Source organism: Mytilus californianus, unplaced genomic scaffold (genome assembly GCF_021869535.1).
Source record: "Mytilus californianus isolate M0D057914Y unplaced genomic scaffold, xbMytCali1.0.p SCAF_45, whole genome shotgun sequence".
Classification (NCBI taxonomy): domain Eukaryota; kingdom Metazoa; phylum Mollusca; class Bivalvia; order Mytilida; family Mytilidae; genus Mytilus; species Mytilus californianus.
Window position 1 is genome coordinate 172,353 of NW_026262696.1, and position 21,265 is coordinate 193,617.

At 31.7% G+C, this 21,265-nt stretch overlaps 2 protein-coding genes across 4 annotated transcripts in view; one reads left to right on the forward strand and one right to left on the reverse strand.

Annotated features, from left to right (window-relative positions):
• Positions 1 to 5,086, forward strand: part of LOC127699954 (putative nuclease HARBI1) — a 44,288-nt gene extending 39,202 nt beyond the window's left edge. For both annotated transcript variants that reach the window (XM_052203330.1, XM_052203329.1), the window contains 3 exons: positions 2,257 to 2,591; positions 3,793 to 4,050; positions 4,796 to 5,086. In XM_052203330.1, coding sequence (XP_052059290.1) covers positions 2,353 to 2,591; positions 3,793 to 4,050; positions 4,796 to 5,018 — 720 coding nt within the window. In that variant the 5' untranslated portion in view covers positions 2,257 to 2,352 and the 3' untranslated portion in view covers positions 5,019 to 5,086. The remainder of the gene's footprint in view (positions 1 to 2,256; positions 2,592 to 3,792; positions 4,051 to 4,795) is intronic.
• Positions 5,042 to 19,387, reverse strand: LOC127699955 (uncharacterized). 2 transcript variants are annotated; one of them, XM_052203332.1, is made up of 7 exons: positions 19,326 to 19,387; positions 14,925 to 16,487; positions 10,247 to 11,202; positions 9,514 to 9,561; positions 9,123 to 9,179; positions 7,959 to 8,066; positions 5,042 to 6,700 (listed from the first exon to the last, which is right to left on the reverse strand). In XM_052203332.1, the coding sequence occupies exons 3-7, from the start codon at positions 10,383 to 10,385 to the stop codon at positions 6,474 to 6,476; spliced, it is 579 nt and encodes a 192-aa protein (XP_052059292.1). In that variant the 5' UTR covers positions 10,386 to 11,202; positions 14,925 to 16,487; positions 19,326 to 19,387; the 3' UTR covers positions 5,042 to 6,473. The 2 variants fall into 2 exon arrangements, with proteins under 2 accessions (XP_052059292.1, XP_052059291.1); XM_052203331.1 differs by having other exon boundaries at positions 7,959 to 8,081.
• Positions 19,388 to 21,265: the final 1,878 nt, after the last annotated feature.

A 21,265-nucleotide genomic window follows, 5' to 3' on the forward strand; every position in this document is an offset into this window, starting at 1 on the left:
ACAGTTTCTTCTCGAAATTAAAAGATGGGTTGCGCGATAGGATATTTATCCATCTAAGAAACCAGACCAACTCTGTGCAACATTGGAGATGACGCGGACTTTACCCAAGTATATTCTGTATTCTACAAATACTTCTCACCATGCCACCCTCATCCGCTGCTGCTCTTACATACGAACGTCACATTCATATATCACCAAATTAAAAATTGATTGTTTTAATTGCTTTGTTTTCGTATGTTAACATATATATGTCATGAGATGATCCAGTTCTCTAGCACTTTCTTTCTCTGAAGCATAATAAATTGGCGAGCATTGCAAAGTTTTTAGATTTTTTTAGTCAGTTTCAGGTCTTTGATTTGATATATAGCAAAACACTCAGCTGTGCATACTTCAACTTCAAAATTACCCTCTCTGTTTGCTAAATATCTGAGGCTTTACCCCCAGACTTCCCCGGGCGCTGTCCTGGACCTGCTGGGGGCCATAAACGACCCTCGGATCCCGTATACCAGAGCTTAGTATCTTTATACTCGAAGGCACAGTCAGGACAACGACATTTTAACGGACCATTTAGCGAACTTTTGTAGTAAATTTTGTCTCACAAACATAAGTTTCTTAATTATGCATTCAATTAACCATGATTTACCCTAATCAAAAGAGATCAAGGCGCTCACTAGTATATGGAATTGGAACAACAATCTTACCACGAATATTGATTGATATGCATAGTTATTTGTTTGTGACCGATGGACCCGCATGCACCTACGAACGAGTCGACCGACAGTCCAACCATCATTGAATAGTTTTGCATTGATGAATTGGTTATAAGACCTTTGAGGTGCTTCTTTTTAACCATCTTAGATCGAAAAAAAGATTCATTTTCTTCAAATAACAATATGTATCATCTTACTGGTGCTGATTTCGCCTTCTTAAACAGCATACCCAAGTCTAGCATTTTGACTATGCCAATGTGATACAAAAATGGATTAAATTATAAATCAAAATAAACGTTGACCACTGAACTATAGAAATAGGGTCATGATTAAATCAAACCTTTTAGACTGAGTAAGCACATTAAAGAAGTCTTAGAGTCGGACTGCTTAAATGTATCAAGATAAAGTGTCATCACAGAGATATGTCTCGCCTTTTTGTAATTTTGATAATGCAAATGTTGAAGTTAAAATATCAATACTTTAACATGTAAGTTATGCAAATATTCAAAGTCGATGAACCATGACTGAAGGTACATGGCTAAACAATCTCCATGGAATGAGATGTGCCAATGCTAATACAACTGCATACCAAATACCATTGACTTATTATAAGTCGTTCCCTTTAAACAAACCTAAACACAAACATTAACTTGTAAACTATGTAAAAGTTTCAAAGTCAATGAACCATGATCAGGGGTGGGGCTATATAATCTCCATGGAAACGATTCTTGCAAATGCCAATAAATTTGCATACCAAATATCATTGACTTAACATTAGCAGTTCATCTTAAACTGATCTTATCACAAACTAATACATGTAAACTAAGCAAAAGTTTCAAAGTAAATAGACCATGACTGAGGGAGCGGGGCCAAATATTCTCCATGGAAATGAGATGTGCTAATGCTTATATACATCTGAACACCAATTAACATTGGCCTACCACTAATGGTTCCCCTTGAACTGACCTAATCACAAACTAATACATGTTAACTTAGTAAAATTTTCAAAGTCTATAGACCATGACTAAGGGGGCGGAGCCAAATAATCTCCATGGAAATGAGATATGCCAATGTTTATACAACTGCATACCAAATATCATTGACCTACCACTAGTGGTTCCCCATAAATTGACCTAATCACAAACTAATACATGTAAACTATGAAAAGTTTCAAAGTCAATAGACCTTGACTGAGGGGGCGGGGCCAAATAATCTCTATGGTATTGAGATGTGCCAATGCTAATACAACTGCATACCAAATATCATTGACCTACCACTGGTGGTTCACCATGAACTAGACCTAATCACAAACTAATACATTGTTGACGCCGCCGCCGCCGTCGCCGGAAACAGCATACCTATGTCTCGCTTTTTGACTCTGTCAAGGCAAGACAAAAACCGTGACATTTCTGTATGATAAATCAATCTTATATTTCATATGATTAGACTAAAAAAAAGCAGAATTGTATTAAGTTGTGGCTTATTTGAATGCTATTGTAAATTCTATGAGTCTTAAATCTAACATTATTTTTCAATATTCTTTCAGGTGTTAGTTTCTCTTCGATACTATGCCAAGGGGGACTTTTATTCTGAAGTTGGCGATCTTCATGGAATTTCTCGAGCCAGCGTGTCAAGATGTGTCATGAGGGTTTCTCACGCCATAGTCCGTGATATTGACAATATTAAATTTCCAACAACGAAAGCAGAATTAAGTAAAATCAAAAAGGGTTTTTACAATATAGCAAAGGTCCCAAATGTCATTGGTGCTGTGGATGGGACGCTGATCCCGATTATTGCTCCAAAGGAAAATGAGCCAGTATATGTTTGCCGTAAGGGGTATCATTCCCTAAACATCCAAGCAGTTGTGGATCACGAGATGAGGTAAGTGAAAACAGAAACACAAATAGTCTTATATTTACAACTTTCTGGATATTTTTTTGTCTGACATTTGCTTTTTTGGTTATTGCGTACATCAATCAGGAAGTGGGGCTCACATATGGTTTTACTTTCATTCGTTATCTATCTTGTTTTTTAAAACTTTCTTTACTGCAATGTCAAATCCGTACAATGAACAAACGTTGCTAATATTCATGTTGTTGTGTTAGACGTACATGTAATAGCAATTAAACTATATTTAGTCTTTTTCAAACAACACCAGTTCTGTGGTTGGATCTGCATCACTACATATATAGCTGCATCAAAACGAATCTAACATTAAACACAGATGCCCCTTATGGCAACCCTTTTACAGGCTTGAATAAAGTCTTTTAACAAGTATTGTCGATACCTATGGCATCAAATGTAATGTAAGTGGTAAACTTAATCAAAGTGCTTGAAAGCACTGAACGGTAAAGATTGCTTCAATTTATAAGTGGGAAGTAAAATTAAATATTGCATTGGTTGTTAATTTAACAGCTATTCTAGACAAAGGAAGATGACTCCAATTTTATTAAAGATGAGGTTTAACAATGACATCATTTATATTTTTAGAACAGATTTTAGATTCCTGCACCTTGCAAAAGTTAAGTAATTTTCTTGGCAAGTGAAACATCATTTTGTGCCTTGAATATCTGAGCATATATTACATCGATAAATTTCTGGAAATGTTCATGGATAGGATGTATAGAATGTCTTGATCAATGCACTATATTTTGTGTATCAAAAAAGGTACTGATCAGCCTTGGAACATTTAGAAATCAAGTTAGTTTTGTCTCATTGGTACTCATACTTTATAAAGTTTCATCAATATTGATTGTTCAGTTAAGGAGTAGTTGCGCTTACAAGACCTGTTGCCATTTATTGCTATATCAAAATTAAGTAAATTCAATTATCTCCCTTGAAATAATTCTGACCAGAAATATCTTCCTTCAAGCACATCTTCAGGTTGTGCACTACAACTGATTAAAGTCTCGTCCATCCCTTAAGGAGGAGTTGTGCTTACAAGACAGACAGACGGACAGGGTGATTCCTATATACCCACCAAAAAAACTGATTTTTGGGGGGTATAAAATGTGAAATTTTTGAAGAGGAGGGGGTGGGGCGCTACATTTTTTGATTCTATCAGCAGAATTTTATTTTTCAGATTTACCAATCTTGTTGCCAAATTTCCCGGGAGTGTGCATGATTCATTCATGTTTTGTAATTCTGAATTGGGTTACTTCTTTGAAGAAACCCAAGTAGATGGATGGCTGCTTGGGGATTCGGGTTACGCACTTAAGGGTTATCTACTAACACCAAAATTGAATCCAAGCTCTCCTGCAGAGGAGAAATACAACAAGGTTCATGCCAAGACACGAACCATAGTGGAGCAGGCTTTTGGTGTGTGCAAGTCACGATATAGGTATTTAAAAAGAATAGTTAGTTTTTAAATAAAGGAATCACAATTTTAGACATTTTGTCAATATATGTTGCATGTATTTTAAATAAACATTAAACAAATTTAGAAAGACCTTATTATAAGGAACATATGTACTAAGTTACTGTTAAATGTGAATTTTACATCATCATAAACTACCTGACCAAAAACATTTACCTGAAAATGTACTGTTTTAACACTATCATATTTCTAAGTTCAATGAACTGTAACATTGGGGTAAAAAATGATTTAGCTTACAATTTAGAAAGACCCTATCAAAAGGAACGGAAAATGTGTACTAAGTATCAAGTTGATGTGAATTCATCTTCATCAAACTACCTGCCCAAAAAAATTTAACCTGATCTGCTGATGGTTGGACGTAGACCAGACAACATAATGCCCCTCTACTATCTTAGGTTGAATATATTAATTAAAGAAAACATATAAATACACACTGGTCATTTTGAGGCCCTCCATAGCTTGCTGTTCGGTGTGCACCAAGGCTCCTTATTGAGGTAGTTGTATTGTTACCTGTAATTGCTTAATATAACTACATTGTGTCTTGGATGTAGAGTTGTCTCATTGACATTCATACCACATCTTATTTATAAAATATGAAGAATGATACAATTTTCATCTTTTTATGTGCAAAATACACTGAAGTATTGTCAGTTGATATTTGTACACAACAATTTCCAATGTAAAAAATATTGATATTTTTTTATTACAGGTGTTTGCATAAAACTGGAGGATGTTTACCATTTACACCTGAAAGATCTGCACTAGTTGTGACAGCTGTTTTTAAATTACACAACAAGTGTATTGATGATAAACTGCCACTTCCAGATTTAACAGATGAATTTATTGACAATGGAGATAACCATATTGTTAGAGATATTGCACCTGCTAATGTTCAAACCCTTAGAGAACGCATTATTCAAAGATTTGCCTAAAAAACTTAATATTTTGGAAAATCAAACAGATAAATCATTAAATTACTATATAAACGTACTGTATAAAACTGAAAAAGGTTACTTTTTTTTAACTGAATTTGAACACTGGGAATCCTAATTTTACATCTGATATAGTTTTGTATGTTACTGGACCTGAAAAGACAAGGTGTGATATAGGTCTTAGCTGACAAATTATTTAGCGAATTCTGAAATTTTAATTAAATATTTCTACTAATGCCTATATGAAAATATGATTCATGAAAATTAAAAAAAAAAGTTTTTTGATGTACAGATAAATGATTCTGTTTTTACCCAAAAATATATATTTATAACATTTTTCAAATATTTTTTTATAACAGAAATGTCAATTTTTACCATTATGTTTCATTGCATGCACTCAATAATTCACAATTAACAAATTTGAATGAAAATATGGTTTTTCTGTAACATTATATAAAATCTTGCTATTTTGCTATCTTTTGACAAAACTGCGTTTCATTTTCTAAAGTTTCAATTTCAACTTTGTCAATTTAAAATTGTTTTTCAGCTTTCATATTTTTGGTTTATTTGTCATTTATCATTTTAATGATTGGAGACAACATCCTATGAAAACTTATAGCTCGATGTAGTGGTATTTTTCTTTATTATTTCCTTATCCTTTTTATCTGTATAAAGTTAATTTGAAATAATAAGAATGTAATGCTCTATTTTGGTGAAACAGAATTGATTCAATTTATAAATTTTTAATATATTAATTGTTTATAAACATAATAAAGGTTAGTGGTGATATCACTTTCATTCAAAATTGAATATAAGGATAAATCTTATGCTCCACAATTATAAATCAATAACAGAGTTGATACCTGATAGATTAATGAGGAAACTTTTTCATGTCTTAAAAATGATACATTTGGCAACCTTTATTTATGCTAAAGAGAGAAAGTAAGAAAATATTCACTTTTGAAAATGTATTTGAGAAGTATACATATTCATATTTGAACTAATGGTAAATTTTGGTGGATAATAATTTCAACATAAAAATGAATTTTAAACAGAGCATAAAATTTAACGCTATATCGTGTCATATATGTATGACTCAAATTTATTGTTGGTTCCAGATATATGGCAAATTCCTGCGTTTCATGTTTTTCAGGTACTTGGTTAATAGAAGGGTCAAACAGGTACCATGCACCATGAGTAAGAAATGCTTATTCTTCCGGGTCAAATTATTTCATGCCTAAAGGCTATTTATTTTCACAAATGGTTACGTCATAGATTATAAAACTAACAAATTGTCATAGATTGGAAAACTAAAAAACGCAAAAGATTAAGATTCTAAAAAATCTGCCATAGATTGGACTGCATTGACGTTACAATTATCATAGATTAGGAATCTGTCATAGATCTGACCCACAATAGATTTTAGTCATACATATATTTTGCTGATGAAAAATATTAAAACTTAATAATTGGCAAAAGGTCACAAACATCTGAGTCATGTGTAAATTTTAATTTCTTAAAGTCCACATATTCTTCTAACAATTGAAGAGTCCTTTTTTTCATTTGCATGGCATCTTTCAGCATTTTCAACTTTTCCTTTTTCAAAGAAATCTTTTCTTTTTCTATAACCAACTGTTCTCTTTCCAGTTCTAATTTTTCCCTTTCAACCTCCAATATTAAATCTGCAATATGAAGAAATGCATTTTATTCTATAAATAAAAGGAAAGTGCAAAATGTATATCTGTTTGCCAAAAAAATTTCAAGAATGAGTTGCATGACAGAAACAAAATAATATAGCATATACATTAAAATCGCTATTTTTTTATTGATTGATACTTACTTCATATTAAGTACTGCTCCAGCTTACCAATAAGTATAATCAATCAAAATAGTAATGACTAAAATCAATGTTAACAACACATATAATGCAACACATCTTACCATATATCACATGTATATAGCAGTTTCAAAATTACATGGGTTTATTGTAGAAAACTTGAATATTTAAAGCAGAAATTTGAAATTACTGCAGACTTAAAACACACATTTTTGACTTTTGCATTTGGCCTGAAAACAGAGTTATTTCATAGTGCATTTCTTTTAGACAATAAATGAAAATTAAAAAAATCCCACCTGTGCTTTCTCAATAATATTTTTACAGTGTGTTGTACTACTTTTGGGACAAATATCAAAATTATAGAAAAATTCATAAGCTCTAACTCAAAATATGGACAATTTTATGTTAAGGGGGTATTGAAATCTTTTGACAGCTTCTGAAATGCTAATTTTTAACCTTTTTCAGCTGGACCAAATCACTACTTTAAAATTCATGACCCAATTTTTTTTGCAGTGTAATTTTATCCCACTACTTGCTATTTGAGGCATAAAACATGAAGAAATAAATTTGGAAGGGGTATAAAAAAATTGGCAAGTAACACACTGTCCACACTAGGGACCATATTTGTGGACAACGAAAATCAAACAACGATAACTGTGTTCCCGGACCATTTAATAATTCCTAATAAAGACAAACAAATCAGATTTACCTTTAGTTAACATGGATGACTTGATTTAACTAAAAGATATTAATTGATTACAGTATAAGGAGTCAACTTATTTTGCAAATTTTGCAAATTCTGCAAAAATGCTTGATTTTACAGAAATCTCTTCAGCTAAATGAGTTAAGTCTTAAGATTGAAAATCACACTAAATTTTTGTATTTTTTTGTGAGACTTTAGTTTTTTCAAATTTGGCAATTACTTTTTTTTTGGTGGTAAAAGGGGGGGAGGGGTACAAACTTTGATGACGTTAGAAAAACATTGTGTCAAAATTACAAAATTAATTTTAAATCATTTCAAGCATGTTTTGGTTGTTTAAATAATTATTTAGACAAAAATAAAGTACAATTGCAGAAAACGATTTAAAGTCAACTGCACATACCTGAGTTAGAAGGATTTGCCAAGTTAGTCTGGCGACTAACTTTTTTATCTGGTTGTTTGTTTATTGCAGAAGAGCCAGTTACTGCAACAGCAGTATACAATGTCTGTTCTGTGTCATTGGTTTCTACAAATGAAATAATAAGTACATTTTTATAATAATGCTATACATATATATTACATAGGCATGCATGGAATAGTATTCTCCAGAGCACAACATATCAGAATATACACCACTTGCAAATAAACAATATATACACATAACTACAAACCTGCATGGAAACCTTTTTAACTACTTTAATGTAATGCTTTATTTTTTTTAAAATTTTTCATAGTGGTATTCTATATTTGTAAAAATCTATACAAATCAAAATTCAATTTCACAAAGGTACATGTGTATAAGCATAACTGACCCAAATCAAAGAAGGTGTAATATTATATGTTATGCAGCATATATACTCATTACATGTTAATGATTTCTTAATATTTTGAGTAATCCATTTAAATGCGCCTTTTATATCCTGCCATTTTTGTTCCGTCAATAAAGTTTTTAGATTTAATGTTTTGTGTTTGTATGTGTGTGTGGCTTTGTTTTTTATAACACATATATTGAAAAACCCAACCTGATATGTTCAGCATATGTGAAGTATTATGTAATTTGCTGTGAAAATAATGTTATCGTGTATGTAATAATTTATAATAATACTTTAAAACATTAAATTTAAGTATCTGAAGTGGATGCACGTCAGTTTTCCCTCTGTGAGCCTGTGACATTCTTTAGCGTTCTGTATAGCTTTTGGCTACGTCACATAGTAACAGGTGTTATGGTAACATTTTTGAGGGTCCAATTGGAGATGAAAACTTCGTATATACCCTGGCAGTTTCATAAATATATACTGGCATGTCTGTGTTGTTATCCAATCACAAAACTCGACACATGTGTAATCCCGTAATATATGAATATAATTACTTTGCTTTAGAATGTTTTTTGTACTTAGAAAGGCAAACGGTCTAATATATAATTTGTAGGATAAAAAGACACATAGTATCTTGACATGTAATTTAAACACATGCACAAAGGACATACCTTTTGCAGAAGTCCTGTAATTTAGCATTGGTGCTTATTCAAATCTTACAGTTTATGGTTTCTAAATTAATAGTCACAAACCTCTTAAAGGCAAATCTGCGCTTGATCCCCATGCTTCAGCAGCTGTTCCTGGATTTTCTGAAACACAAATGCAGGATATAAAAATATTTTAATGTACTGATTAAATTTAGTTTCCTGCATTTACATCAATAAATTTGAACAAACACTTCTTCATAGTCATAAAAAATTTAAGATAGAAAATATTTTGAAATTATTGCTTTTAGTTTCTCTGCTTTACTGAAAAAAAGTTGTTTTTATATTAAGTATTATATATCCTAATGTTGTATAAACAGAACTTTGTGGCACAGTCCAAACAATAAACATTTATAACACTTGATATTACCATTGCCAGGCAGATTCAGAATGAACTTAATATTACTATGTGAAAGTAAAGAGATGTGGTTATACTAACTTGGAACAATTTGTGATCCTTGCTGGACTATTGCTTTCTTTGGCTTTGCTGAAAAATGTAAAATTTGCATATAGTTCAAAGGTTGACTTAACAAAATTAAAAAGTATGGCCACTAGGGCCAGTTAGAGCGTAAATTTAGTGGCCCAACTCAAATAAAATTTGCCCTAATAATACTTTCTAAGTGAAAATATAGTCAAATGTAATGGCCAATGGGGCCAGTAGTAGTCTTTATGTTCAACTGACCCTATCGAAATTCTACTGGCCTTGGGCCAGCGGGCCAGTGCTGAAGTCGACCCCTGTAGTTGTGTCAAAGTGATTAGCATTATTAATTTAACTTAAACATGTTAAGTATGTGTGACTGTAAAAGTCACCAAATAATTATGGAACTTGTGAGTGGAATAATGATATTTCTGGACAAATTTTAGGGCTTGAGTTATTTATAGATCTATATGCTAATAAAAAAAAATAAAACAGAAATAAAAAAAATTATTTAAATTTGTATGAGGTAAATATACATATTCATATCATGATTTCACGCTAAAGGTAGCCCAAAATGACAGTTTGACCCCTGACGGTAAAGGGCATTCCTACCCCCATAAATGGCTTAAAATTGAATTTAGAATTGAAATATAAGGAATGTCTGTTATAGGGTTATACAGTGTGCCCACATTTTTTTGTTATTTCTTCATAGACAGAAAAAATGTTACAGTCATTCCACAGATATTTTTCATACCTACAGAATCGTAGCCTGCATCAAGTCCACAAATTGAGGCATCTGATGTAACACTTAAAATCAGAAGAAGAGAAAATAAGGATACAAAATGAGCTTTCCATGCCAAAAAGAAAAGAAAAACAATAATTTTAACATACATGCATTATTATTGGCAGCAGACTTGTGATCCAAAAGACACCATTACTTTGCCCCACATGTTTATTGTGCAAGATGAACAAACAATTTTAATTTGAAAAAAGAAACGGGATGAAAAATTGCTGCAGATTCCCATATTCAACTATTCACTGTTGTATTAATTTATTTATTTTATGCGCGAGTTGAAAAATGGGAAATTGTTGACATTTTCTCTCTATTGTGTCATAGTAATTTTATTTAAAAAGAGGAACATTTTCTCATACAATAACAATTTAACATTTCGGCACGATATTGACTATTTAAAAAATGGAACACAAATTTTTAATGGATAAATTGTGTACAAAAATATTTTATTAAGCTTTAACATGTGACCCTTATAATCAATCAAAAAATCTTACCTTCTTGTATTTATGGATTGAAATATATATTTTGTCTTTGATACATGAAACTGGTATTTGTCAGTTAAAATGCAGTTTAAATATTACTGATATATAGTCACTGACTGTATAAAGCCTCTTTGTGACATTGATAATGGTGATTATTTGTTTCCAAAACTTAATTAATTATCATATGATGCAGTAAAGGTATACTGGTTTATGGAATTTGCACCATGAAAAAACATGAAAGACTTAAAACTAAGGAAAAATTGAATAATCACCTTTAAATCATTTGAATCAATCTCTGGAGGGGCTGGACCACCTCCAGTCTTTGAACTTTCTCTTCTCCTTTTTGCCTCTTTTTTTCTGGAATCACTTTGCATGTCTAACCATTTTTTTTTCACTTGGGTCACATTTCTAGTTTCTATGTTGCAGGCATTTACACTTGAAAAGATGTGTAATTTTAAAAAAAATATACATGTACTTCTGATAATACCTAATACTTCTTTTCAATTTAAATTTTAATAAACAGTTATACAGAGAACAAATGTCAGATACACCTCATTATTTTGCATTATAGAAAGTGTTGGAAGAATAAATTGGACAGTTTAGAAGCTTTCATATCAGAAGTAAGCAGAATGGTTTTTAGTAAATATATCTATCAAAAATAATAATGTAGACGTTTGATGTCATTTAGTCTCTGGTGAGTTGTCATACCACATCTTCTGGTTTAATATTTATATAATAAAAAAATTTGAGCAAGATGAACTTCAACCTGCTAACAATGGCCTTATAAAAACTTAATTTTTTTTCTAAATTTAGACTCTGAAATTATTCTAATTTCTTCCTCCCAAATTTTGACTAATTTAAATAAATTTTGAAAAAGTTTATATTTAGTGTGCAAAAACTGTTATATATTTTGTAATACATGTACTTGTACTGACAATTTAAAACAAATTAGATTATTAGTTTTATTGTACTAAATTTTCAGTTAGTTTTTTTTTCTGCTCTATTATGTTTTATATTCAATTAAAATTATTCTTGTTATTTAGAAACATGTTTATTATACCCCACGCAACGAGTTGCGGAGGGTATAATGTTTTTGACCCGTTTGCAGTCCTGTTTCTTGTCATCGAAACTCCTCTCAAACCACACAACAGAATTTCACGATTCTTTTTCTAGGAGTTACGCCCCTTTGAACTTATTTACTTTGATGTACTACTGCAACAGATTTTCATGTAACCTTTTCAGATAAGGACATACTACGTAGATGTGCATATCGACAGGAAATTACGATTCAATTTTTTTTCCAGGAGTTACGCCCCTTTGAACTTATTTTATTTCTCCAATAACAATGTGGGGACGTGGGGTATGTGAGCGCGCTCACTAAGGTTCTTTAATTTAGTTAATTTTATGAATAATTGTACTGCCTTATTTATATCAACATGATGAGAGTAACAAACAAAAAATGTATTTATGTTTTTACTTTTTATACGACCGCAAAAAATATTGGTATAATGTTGGCGTCAATACCACAAAAGGAAGGTTGGGATTGATTTTGGGGTTATGGTACCAACAGTTAAGGAATAAGGGGCCAAAAATAAGCATTTTTGTAACTTGCAGACAATAACTTGTGTGTTAGTGTATGGATCTCTTTGACATTGTACCACAAGGTTCCATATCACAAAAGGAATGCTGGGATTGATTTAGGGGGTAATTGCCTCAAAATTTTAGGAATTAGGGGCCAAAAAAGGGGCAAAAAAAAAGCATTTTTCTAGTTTCATGACAATAACTTGTGTGTAAGTGTATGGATCTTTCTAAAATTGTACTACAAGGTTCCAAATCACAAAGGGAAAACTGGAATTGAGTTTGGGAGTAATTGCCCAGAACGTTTAGGAATAAGGGGCCAAAAATAAGCATTTTTCTAGTTTCCAGACAATAACTTGTGTTCAAGTGTATGGATCTCTCTGCAAGGTACCATACCACAAACGGAAGGCTGGGATTGAGTTTGGGGGTGATAAATCATAAGGGGGTTCAAAAAATAAAGGGAAGGTTGGGATGGATTGTGGGGGTAATTGCCTCAAAATTTTAGGAATAAGGGGCCAAAAAGGTGCAAAAAACAAGCATTTTTCTAGTTTCAGGACAATAACTTGTGTGTAAGTGTATGGATCTTTATGAAATTGTACTACAAGATTTCATATTACAAAGGTAAAACTGGGTTTGAGTTTGGGGGTAATTGCCCTAAACGTGTTGGAATTTGGGGCCAAAAAGGGGCCAAAAAACAAGCATTTTTCTAGTTTCCAGCCAATAACTTGTGTTTAAGTGTATGGATCTCTCTGAAATTGTACTGCAAGGTACCATACCACAAACGGAAGGCTGGGATTGAGTTTGGGGGTGATAAATCATAAGGGGGTTCAAAAAATAAGGGGGGGATTTTTTTTTCTATTTCAAGAATTTTATGATGTATTTAAATTGGTAAATATATATGGTTGCAAACTCCATTGGAAATTTGAATTGAGATTATGACCATATCTTGAGGGAAAGAATTTTTTTGGAAAAGGGGGGGGAGGAGGTGAAAACAAAATTTTTATTGGGGCAAGGGGGGGGGGGGGGGCAATACACAACAGCATAGTGTATTTCACAAAAGCAAAAAAAAAAGGGGAAACATTTTTTTTTTTGGGGGGGGGGGGGGTCAATTTCGCAACAGCATAGTATATTGCACAAAGTCAAAAGTAAAAAATTGAATATAAAATCAAATCATATAACCAATTCTAAGTTCTTTGACTACATTTATTCGGTGTCAGAAACCTATTATGTGTCAAATATTTAATTACAATCCAAATTCAGACCGGTATCAAGCGCGAATATTGTGTCCATTTTTGCCCCAACTGTTCAGGGTTGGACCTCTGCGGTCGTATCCAGCTGCGCTCAGCGAAGCATTTTATTAAAGTTGGCCGCATACTAGATCGGTGAATGTGCTACATGAAATGAGTCTCATTAAATAAAGTAATTATTATGGTCAATCTGTCTTTGTTTCATATTGTGACCCGATTCAGTAAAATAAGTAAACCTGATGCTTGTAAGTTCGTGTTTTGGACGGTGGATTTTGCGAATGTGCAACAATATATAGGTCAGGCATATTGTATTATGTATTTGAACATTACAGAATAAATTTGAGATCAAATAACAAATGAATATCTCGATAAAAAGAGAATTTGGGACATACTAACTTCTTTACTCTCCCTACAATTTTTCCCAAGAATCAAATGAAATTCTAGGAGAGGAATAAATCAGTAATAGTGGAAATAGACGTTTAAACAAATAATATGCAAAAACATACACAAATTCTCTTTTTAAAGCCGATATTAATGAACATGAAATGAAAAATATCCGGTTAAGTTTATTTGAAGTAGCACGTTGCCGATGATAAATACGTATGCATGACGTCACGAATAAAGTGGAAATCACGAAATGTCACGAACTTACATGTACAAGCATAACGGACTTGCAATCATCAACGATATATTTTGATGTTCAAAGGACATATCAAAAATGACAAAATAAAATATAACTCATTAATTGAAACCATTTCAAAAATATACCAGTACAGAAAATTTTACATACAAGTAAAAATGTACACATATGATAGAGTAAAGCTGTATGCTCAATTTCAATATTTTAATATCAACATATTGAAGTTAAGAAATATTATGTAGATGTGATGCCCACATATAATTGTTCCAACTAGTAAAGAAGTTCCCTTGGAAAATGTAATAATACACAAAGCCATAATCATGATAATTATAATATCTGTTGGAACAACTATTCTATACCCTTTATTTTTATCTCTTAAAAAGTTATCTTGGGTTGAAAAGATTGACATGAAGATTTTGTTTACCTTTCTGTTATTGAATCCCAACATTTATTTTTGTCAGCATTAGTAAGAGACGGTGAAAATTTCCCCTTAATTATGCCAATGTTTTCTGTTACTAGACTTATAAGGATTGAGGTCTCTTCTTTCGACCACCGGCAGGCCTTCCATGAACTAGCAACAGAATCCATCTTCAAATGATGTCGTCTGCTCGGAAATCTTTCATGAAGCACATTTCGCGGATTTTATATTATTGAAAGGTTCATATAACAAAAAAGATACTCAACATACTTACCTGAAACCTTTCCATTCTTATATAACCTGCTTGTCCAACTTTAAAGAACTGTATAAATAAACCAGAGACATATTTTTGTCGATAAACTGATATTATTCACTGTCAACACAGGTGCGCGTTGAATCCATTTACCGACCTTCACATAAAAGAGCTGTTAAAACCGAGGTCGGTAATCGGAAGTCGTACGATAATTATTCCGACACGTTTGTGAAACACTCGTAAACTTGGTCGGTAACATATCCTACGACCAGTCGTAAATCGTACGATTTACGATCTTTTGTGAAACGATAGCCAGATGGTGTGTTTTGATTGTTCATATGAATGTTACAGGAAGAGTGAGAGTTAAGCAGCATAAAAAGTAAGAAAACAATAATTAACATTTTATACTATTTTGACAAGTGAAATTTGAAAATATTTTGACACTATCTTGAAGAGGTGAAACTTTTCAGGCAAACATACACCATCCTAGAATGTGCCTTGAGTACTTTCCTTTGAACCAAACATACTAATGTACAATCAATAATTTCGTAAGTAAACGCCAATTCATTATAACATTTCTACTACTTAAATAAGGAAACAACATGTATAGTTTACATAGAAATGTGTAACCTGGCTTTGAAAATATGTACATTACTAAAGAAATACATCAGAATGTTGTTGGTTATACTATTGACTGTTGTTGAATTGATAGAATGGCATATAAACAAATAATAATTGCACGTCACACTCTGTTACTTCTTCATGTTTACACTGTTTAATTGAGGAAGTATTATCTGACACACGATAACATGCAAAATACTGTTTCTTTAGATTTATAAATGATATGTTGCCATTTAAATGCATTAAAAACCACCATCGAACATTTGCAAATACAAGTTCACTTTTCTGGAAAAATAACATTTATCTAAGATTTAACTATCAATGTTTAAGGAACCAATCAAGACACTTTCGGTCAATTGTCCAAATATATGTTTGCTTTCCAAAATAAATTAAAGTTTCATTATAGTTGCTTCATTTCAATAAAAATTACATGCATTATCATCAAACGTCGATCCATGTTTTGAATTTATTTGCTCCTAAATTGTTATATATTTTATTTAATATAGAACTAATTTTCATCAAAGGCGCAGGGTATTATTATCAACAGGAATACATAATATTTAGTTCGTGTCCGTTAGAGGTCTTTGCAAAATGACTTGAACGTTGTTATTATTCATCTTTTATCTGATGTTGTTTTTATCATTATTAGAAGATGCGATCACACTATTCATAGAGTCTCAGTTTTTCAAATTCATAATTTAAATCGGTCATATGTAAACTAAACCGCTGAGGTAAAATGTCGTCAGATTGAGATCTACAATTCTTTAGGTGTACTGCATCATTGGTTACTGAAATCTCATGCAATGGACTATTTATATCTAATAACATGACTTCTGGTGTACTATTGTCGGATCGTGTCGCGCTTCTAGATTGGTTGTTTGTTGTTTGTATCAACAAGCCCTGAGTACGTCTGACAGAAGGTACATCTTGTGATTTTTGTTGGTCTGGTATATAAATTTCATCCTGCAAAGTAATTTAAGCTAGGAATAAATACAAAAATATATATAAGTATGTCTGTATATATATTTGATATGTAATTCGTGATACAAATATTACCAAAAACATCAAATAGTTAGGTTTACTAGTATTTAAGTTGTATAACAAATGGACACCAAGAATTGATTTGGTATGAGATATGGTCATTCCTTGGACATCACCAGTTCCGGCAAAACATCCAAGATAGATTATGGCATCCGTTTATCTGTTAGGGATGCGTAAATACGCAACACTGTCAAAAAGAAAAGAGACTGTTTAAATTTGACACCCCTTGAAGAGAAAGAACCACGCCCTCTGCGAGTTAGAGAACTCTCTGATGGGTTCGTAGGTGGCCGGTTGCGCCATTTTCCCAAAAAAACATACTGTCATTTTCTAGTGGCATTTCAAATAATCAACCATTTATCCACCTGTCTTTCAGGATCGACTTATTATATAACCTGTTAAATTGTTCTCGTCCTGAACATGCATAAAATATTTGCTACTGGAGTGTTTGGTTTCTAATGCTACTATACTTTGTATACGATTTGTCCTAGTAACTGTTGTATCATGTATTTCTTTATTGCTGAGGGATTCAATTATATCCATGAAAAGCTTCATGTTTGAGATCCAACATAAATTTAACAATAAATTTTGGTATATTTTTCTTACCCTTATTTTAAATTTATTCTACGGATTATTCAGTTAATTTTTCAGGTTTAAAAAGAGAAGTAACTTTTTATGTCTTTGCCAAAAAAAAAAAAGAAAAACAATAAAAAAAAAAAACAATAAAAAACACATCGGCCTGGAAAGATTTTGTTTATTCGAAAATCGTTTTGGTACTAAATATGAATAGACATGAAAGAAATAAACATTTTAACATACAAGTTCATGTTTCTTTAAGGCCGATGCTGTCATAAGCAATACTTGTATAATATTATTTTTCTATAGTACCAATGTGAACTACTGACACACTATGGCTGTATGTTTTAAATGTTTTCTGTTTAGTTTTAATGTTCCCACATTTTGCACCAAAATATTCTTTTACTAGAATATAACTAACGTACCGTTTATACGTTTCCTTGGCACCTATTACATTTCTTATCAGCACGTATATAATGTTCTTTATCACTACCTACCAAATTATCAAATCATTTCATTATTCTGAGCAGTTATGATAACTTAATTTAATTCCCTTTAGCGGCAAGTGAGGACTGGAAATATTCATATTAATGAAATATTATTATCTAATTTCTACAGGAACTATGTAAGTATACAATAACCGACCGTTAACCTATCAAGAGAGTCACGCAACTCCAAAATCACTAGTAAACAATGAAATTACGAAAACTTGGATACAATGGACACTTGTTAGCTTAAGGAAAACATTAAAGTTCGCATCAAAATCTTTACATATACATTATGCATATATGTATATATATATATACCTATCGTGACGTGTTTCTTTATTTAATAATTTTGTCATACAATTAAGATCGTCGAACCGTTTCGAGATTAAAGTTTCCTTCAAGAAGTTTGTATTTGAAGGTAATTGTATATAGGAGTGTATTTTAAATTACGCTGTACTTAATTTTGGATTTCCAAAGGGTGCGCATAACGATAAGGTATGCATATTTCTTTTTGACTTTTTCAGTTTTGTTAGGATTTTTGATAACGAAAGTTTTAGTTTGTTTCTGTGCTTTTTGGTTTTACGGATTTGTTTTCTCAATCGATTAATGACTTTTGAAAACCGGTATACTACTGTGTTGCCTTTATTTATTAACATACTTTGATTTTTTTGTTTCTTAGTCCTGAATTACATCTTTCTTAAATCAGAAACCATTACAACTAAATACATTTTTTTGTATAAAAGTAAGTTACAATGTATTTATAATTTTAACAAAAAGGAAACGATAAGTAATGAACAAAGATAAAAGAAATTTGACACTATTTTAAAAAGGCTTATCTGTTTTAAAAACAATACTTTTTAAATTCAAAAGGGTTCAGCTTTGAATTACACATGGGATTCTAAACCAAATACACACACGAATTTGAATGTTGATATCCTATACATTTGATAATAAAAAAGTAGTATCACATTATTAATAATTCGTATTTGGAAATTTAAAAGAACTTTATTTGAAATGATTTGAATCAAACATTATTTCTTTTAAAGCTTTAAAGGAGAAATAATCTAAGGTATTGAACTAATCCTGACGGTTTAAATGTCTTACATAGAATTCGGGTCAGTCTTCTATGTAAATAACAATATAAATATAAGTATTACTATGAGATATCACGAGACTAATGCATTTAATTTTGGATGAACCGGATGTTAAAATTCAGCCATATTATTCTTTTACTAACTTATTTCATTTATTTCGTATCTAGCTATATAAGTTGTTTATAACATTTTTTTGTTGAATATGAATAATAATAAAGTGTCACATTTCATGGGTTATATCTTAAGTTCAAGTGGGTGAAAAATAACAACCTCCAACTGAAACTCCAGAACATGTGTGTCTCTGAAACACGTTTAGTTGTTTGTATGTTTTTGTGTGCAGTTTTATTAGTATGCGTGAATGTAAGCATACGTTTTGAATTGTTCGATAAAGAGACAGTAAACGAAACAAAGTCGATAATTCCAAGAGATTCAAACCGAACATCATACAAATCTTCAACAAATGGCGTCCACCAATTTGATGGAAGTGTTTAAATTACTGTTAACCTTTATGATGCAAATAGCAGTATATAAATAAGAACCATTTATATAACAGATCTACTGAGTTTGACAACTTAATTCCCCTTATGTTATACATGCTTACTTACCATTAGCTTTCACAGTTGGACAGCAAACGATTTAATGGCTCCTTCGGTAAAGACCATGATCACGTGACAAAAGGTCAGAGTTAACATTTTGTTTGAACGTGCTGACCTGTTGGCTTATTTGACCTCGTATCGTTTTATTTTCCCTCGTACATAAATACACCTTTTATAGGCTCAAATCTGGACTGAATCAGCCTCATTTTTCTTTAAATATATGGCTTAAAAGAGTTTTCTGAATATTCTAAAAAGACACATGAAGTGGAATTTCTTCTGAGATATTGTGTAGGTCTACGGAAAATCCCAAATTATTCCCTAAATAAGTATGGTAGCGTATGGAGGGACATATATTATAAAGAACAGCCATATTATTGTTTATATTTTTTCATTATAGATCCTCAATTGACTGGACACACACAATTTCGACAGCTTATTCATAGCGAAGAGGCGATCAAAGCGATATAACTCCAAAAAGGCAACTATGGAATTATGTTCATATTACAAATGTTAGAATTGCTTCAAGACTCTTTTTTGGTGAATTTCGTCTTTATTACCACCATTATATTAACTGATATATGTAATAATACTGATTACCACCAGGACAGTAATTACAGATGTAAATTTAATAGCAAATCATACATTATAGTAATAAATTTATAAAGGCAAGTAAGAGCCACTGGTTAGAAAAAAGAATTAGGAAAAGGAATGAATATAAATGAACTAAAGTTAAAAAATCATACAAGACTAACAAAGGCCCGAGATTCCAAACTTTGGACGGGCGCAAATGTGCAGCTGGAGGTAACATATTTTGTGATATCTCAACCCTCCCCTATACCTCTAGCCATTGTAGAAAAACAAACAGACAGCAATACGCACAGTTTAAGAGAAGTCCAAGTCAAATGTCAGAATAGGTAACAAAAGTAACTAAGCAAAATGAAAATGATACATAAATCAACAAGGGACTACTAGCAGTTACTGATATGCCATCCCCAGACCTCAATTAAACTGATTGAAAATGTTTGTCTTCATCATATGAATATCAAGCACAATCCCTCTCGTTAGGGGTTGAGTATCATACCATGGTATTTAAATTCGATTCCAGAAGTGATACGACTTGAATTCAAATTTCAACAAATAAAGATTCTTTTATTAATTTATTGGTTGAATTACGAAAAAAGTTAATCAGTAAATATACTATAAATAATATGATTTTTTCAAATATATTTTTTTTATTGTTTCAGAAAATAAAGAGATATTAACAAATTTAATCCATCAACTTTTATTTTAATTTTTTTCAAACCTGGCTGTATAATTTTCGTATGCCTAAATGTGGTTGAAATGCAGATGATTTTCACCAAAATCTGTATTGAAGCCATACAAAATAAGTAATTATTGTGATTTCAGGAAAAGTTGCATACAGCTATCTATGCATCAGATATCAGAATGCAAGTTCTTAGAATTGCATACCTAGTTTAATTATTCGCAAAAACTATAAAAAAAAACCTATCATTTTTTTTAAATTAATTTACAGTACTCCCACACGTGGCACTTTTCCTTGATATACACGTAATTGTGAAAAACGGGCAAATTGACTTAATGGCCCCGTGTCTAATATGTTGTTCCTATGTGTCCAAATTCATTACCCTAGTATATTTTCCAACTTTTCTTAAATGTCTAGAGCAGTTCCTCCAAGAATAAGTAAGGTGATACATATGTAGTCAAGCGACTCAGTCCGTCCTTTGGTTGTTTCTCATTTTTCTTATTTTGCTAAGTCTACAGCAACCCTTACAAGCTTTCCCATGCAAGACGCCAAACCACGTCTCTTGTTTTTCTGTCTTAAAAAAATGGTTCTTATTTTTTATTAACCCTTGTCTGTCAAATCAAGGCGCTTTTCGTTCAACTGTTCAATCTATTTCCATCTTACATTAAGGTGAATGTATTTGAAG

What these genes read in the sequence shown, in the direction of transcription:
- LOC127699955 (XM_052203331.1), bottom strand. Translation starts at nt 10,385, where the DNA reads ATGTATGTTAAAATTATTGTTTTTCTTTTCTTTTTGGCATGGAAAGCT. An exon ending in AGGATCACAAATTGTTCCAA is followed by an intron (nt 9,180 to 9,513) that starts GTTAGTATAACC and finishes TTTGTGTTTCAG; the next exon opens with AAAATCCAGGAACAGCTGCT. An exon ending in GGCAAATCCTTCTAACTCAG is followed by an intron (nt 6,701 to 7,958) that starts GTATGTGCAGTT and finishes TTCATATTGCAG; the next exon opens with ATTTAATATTGGAGGTTGAA.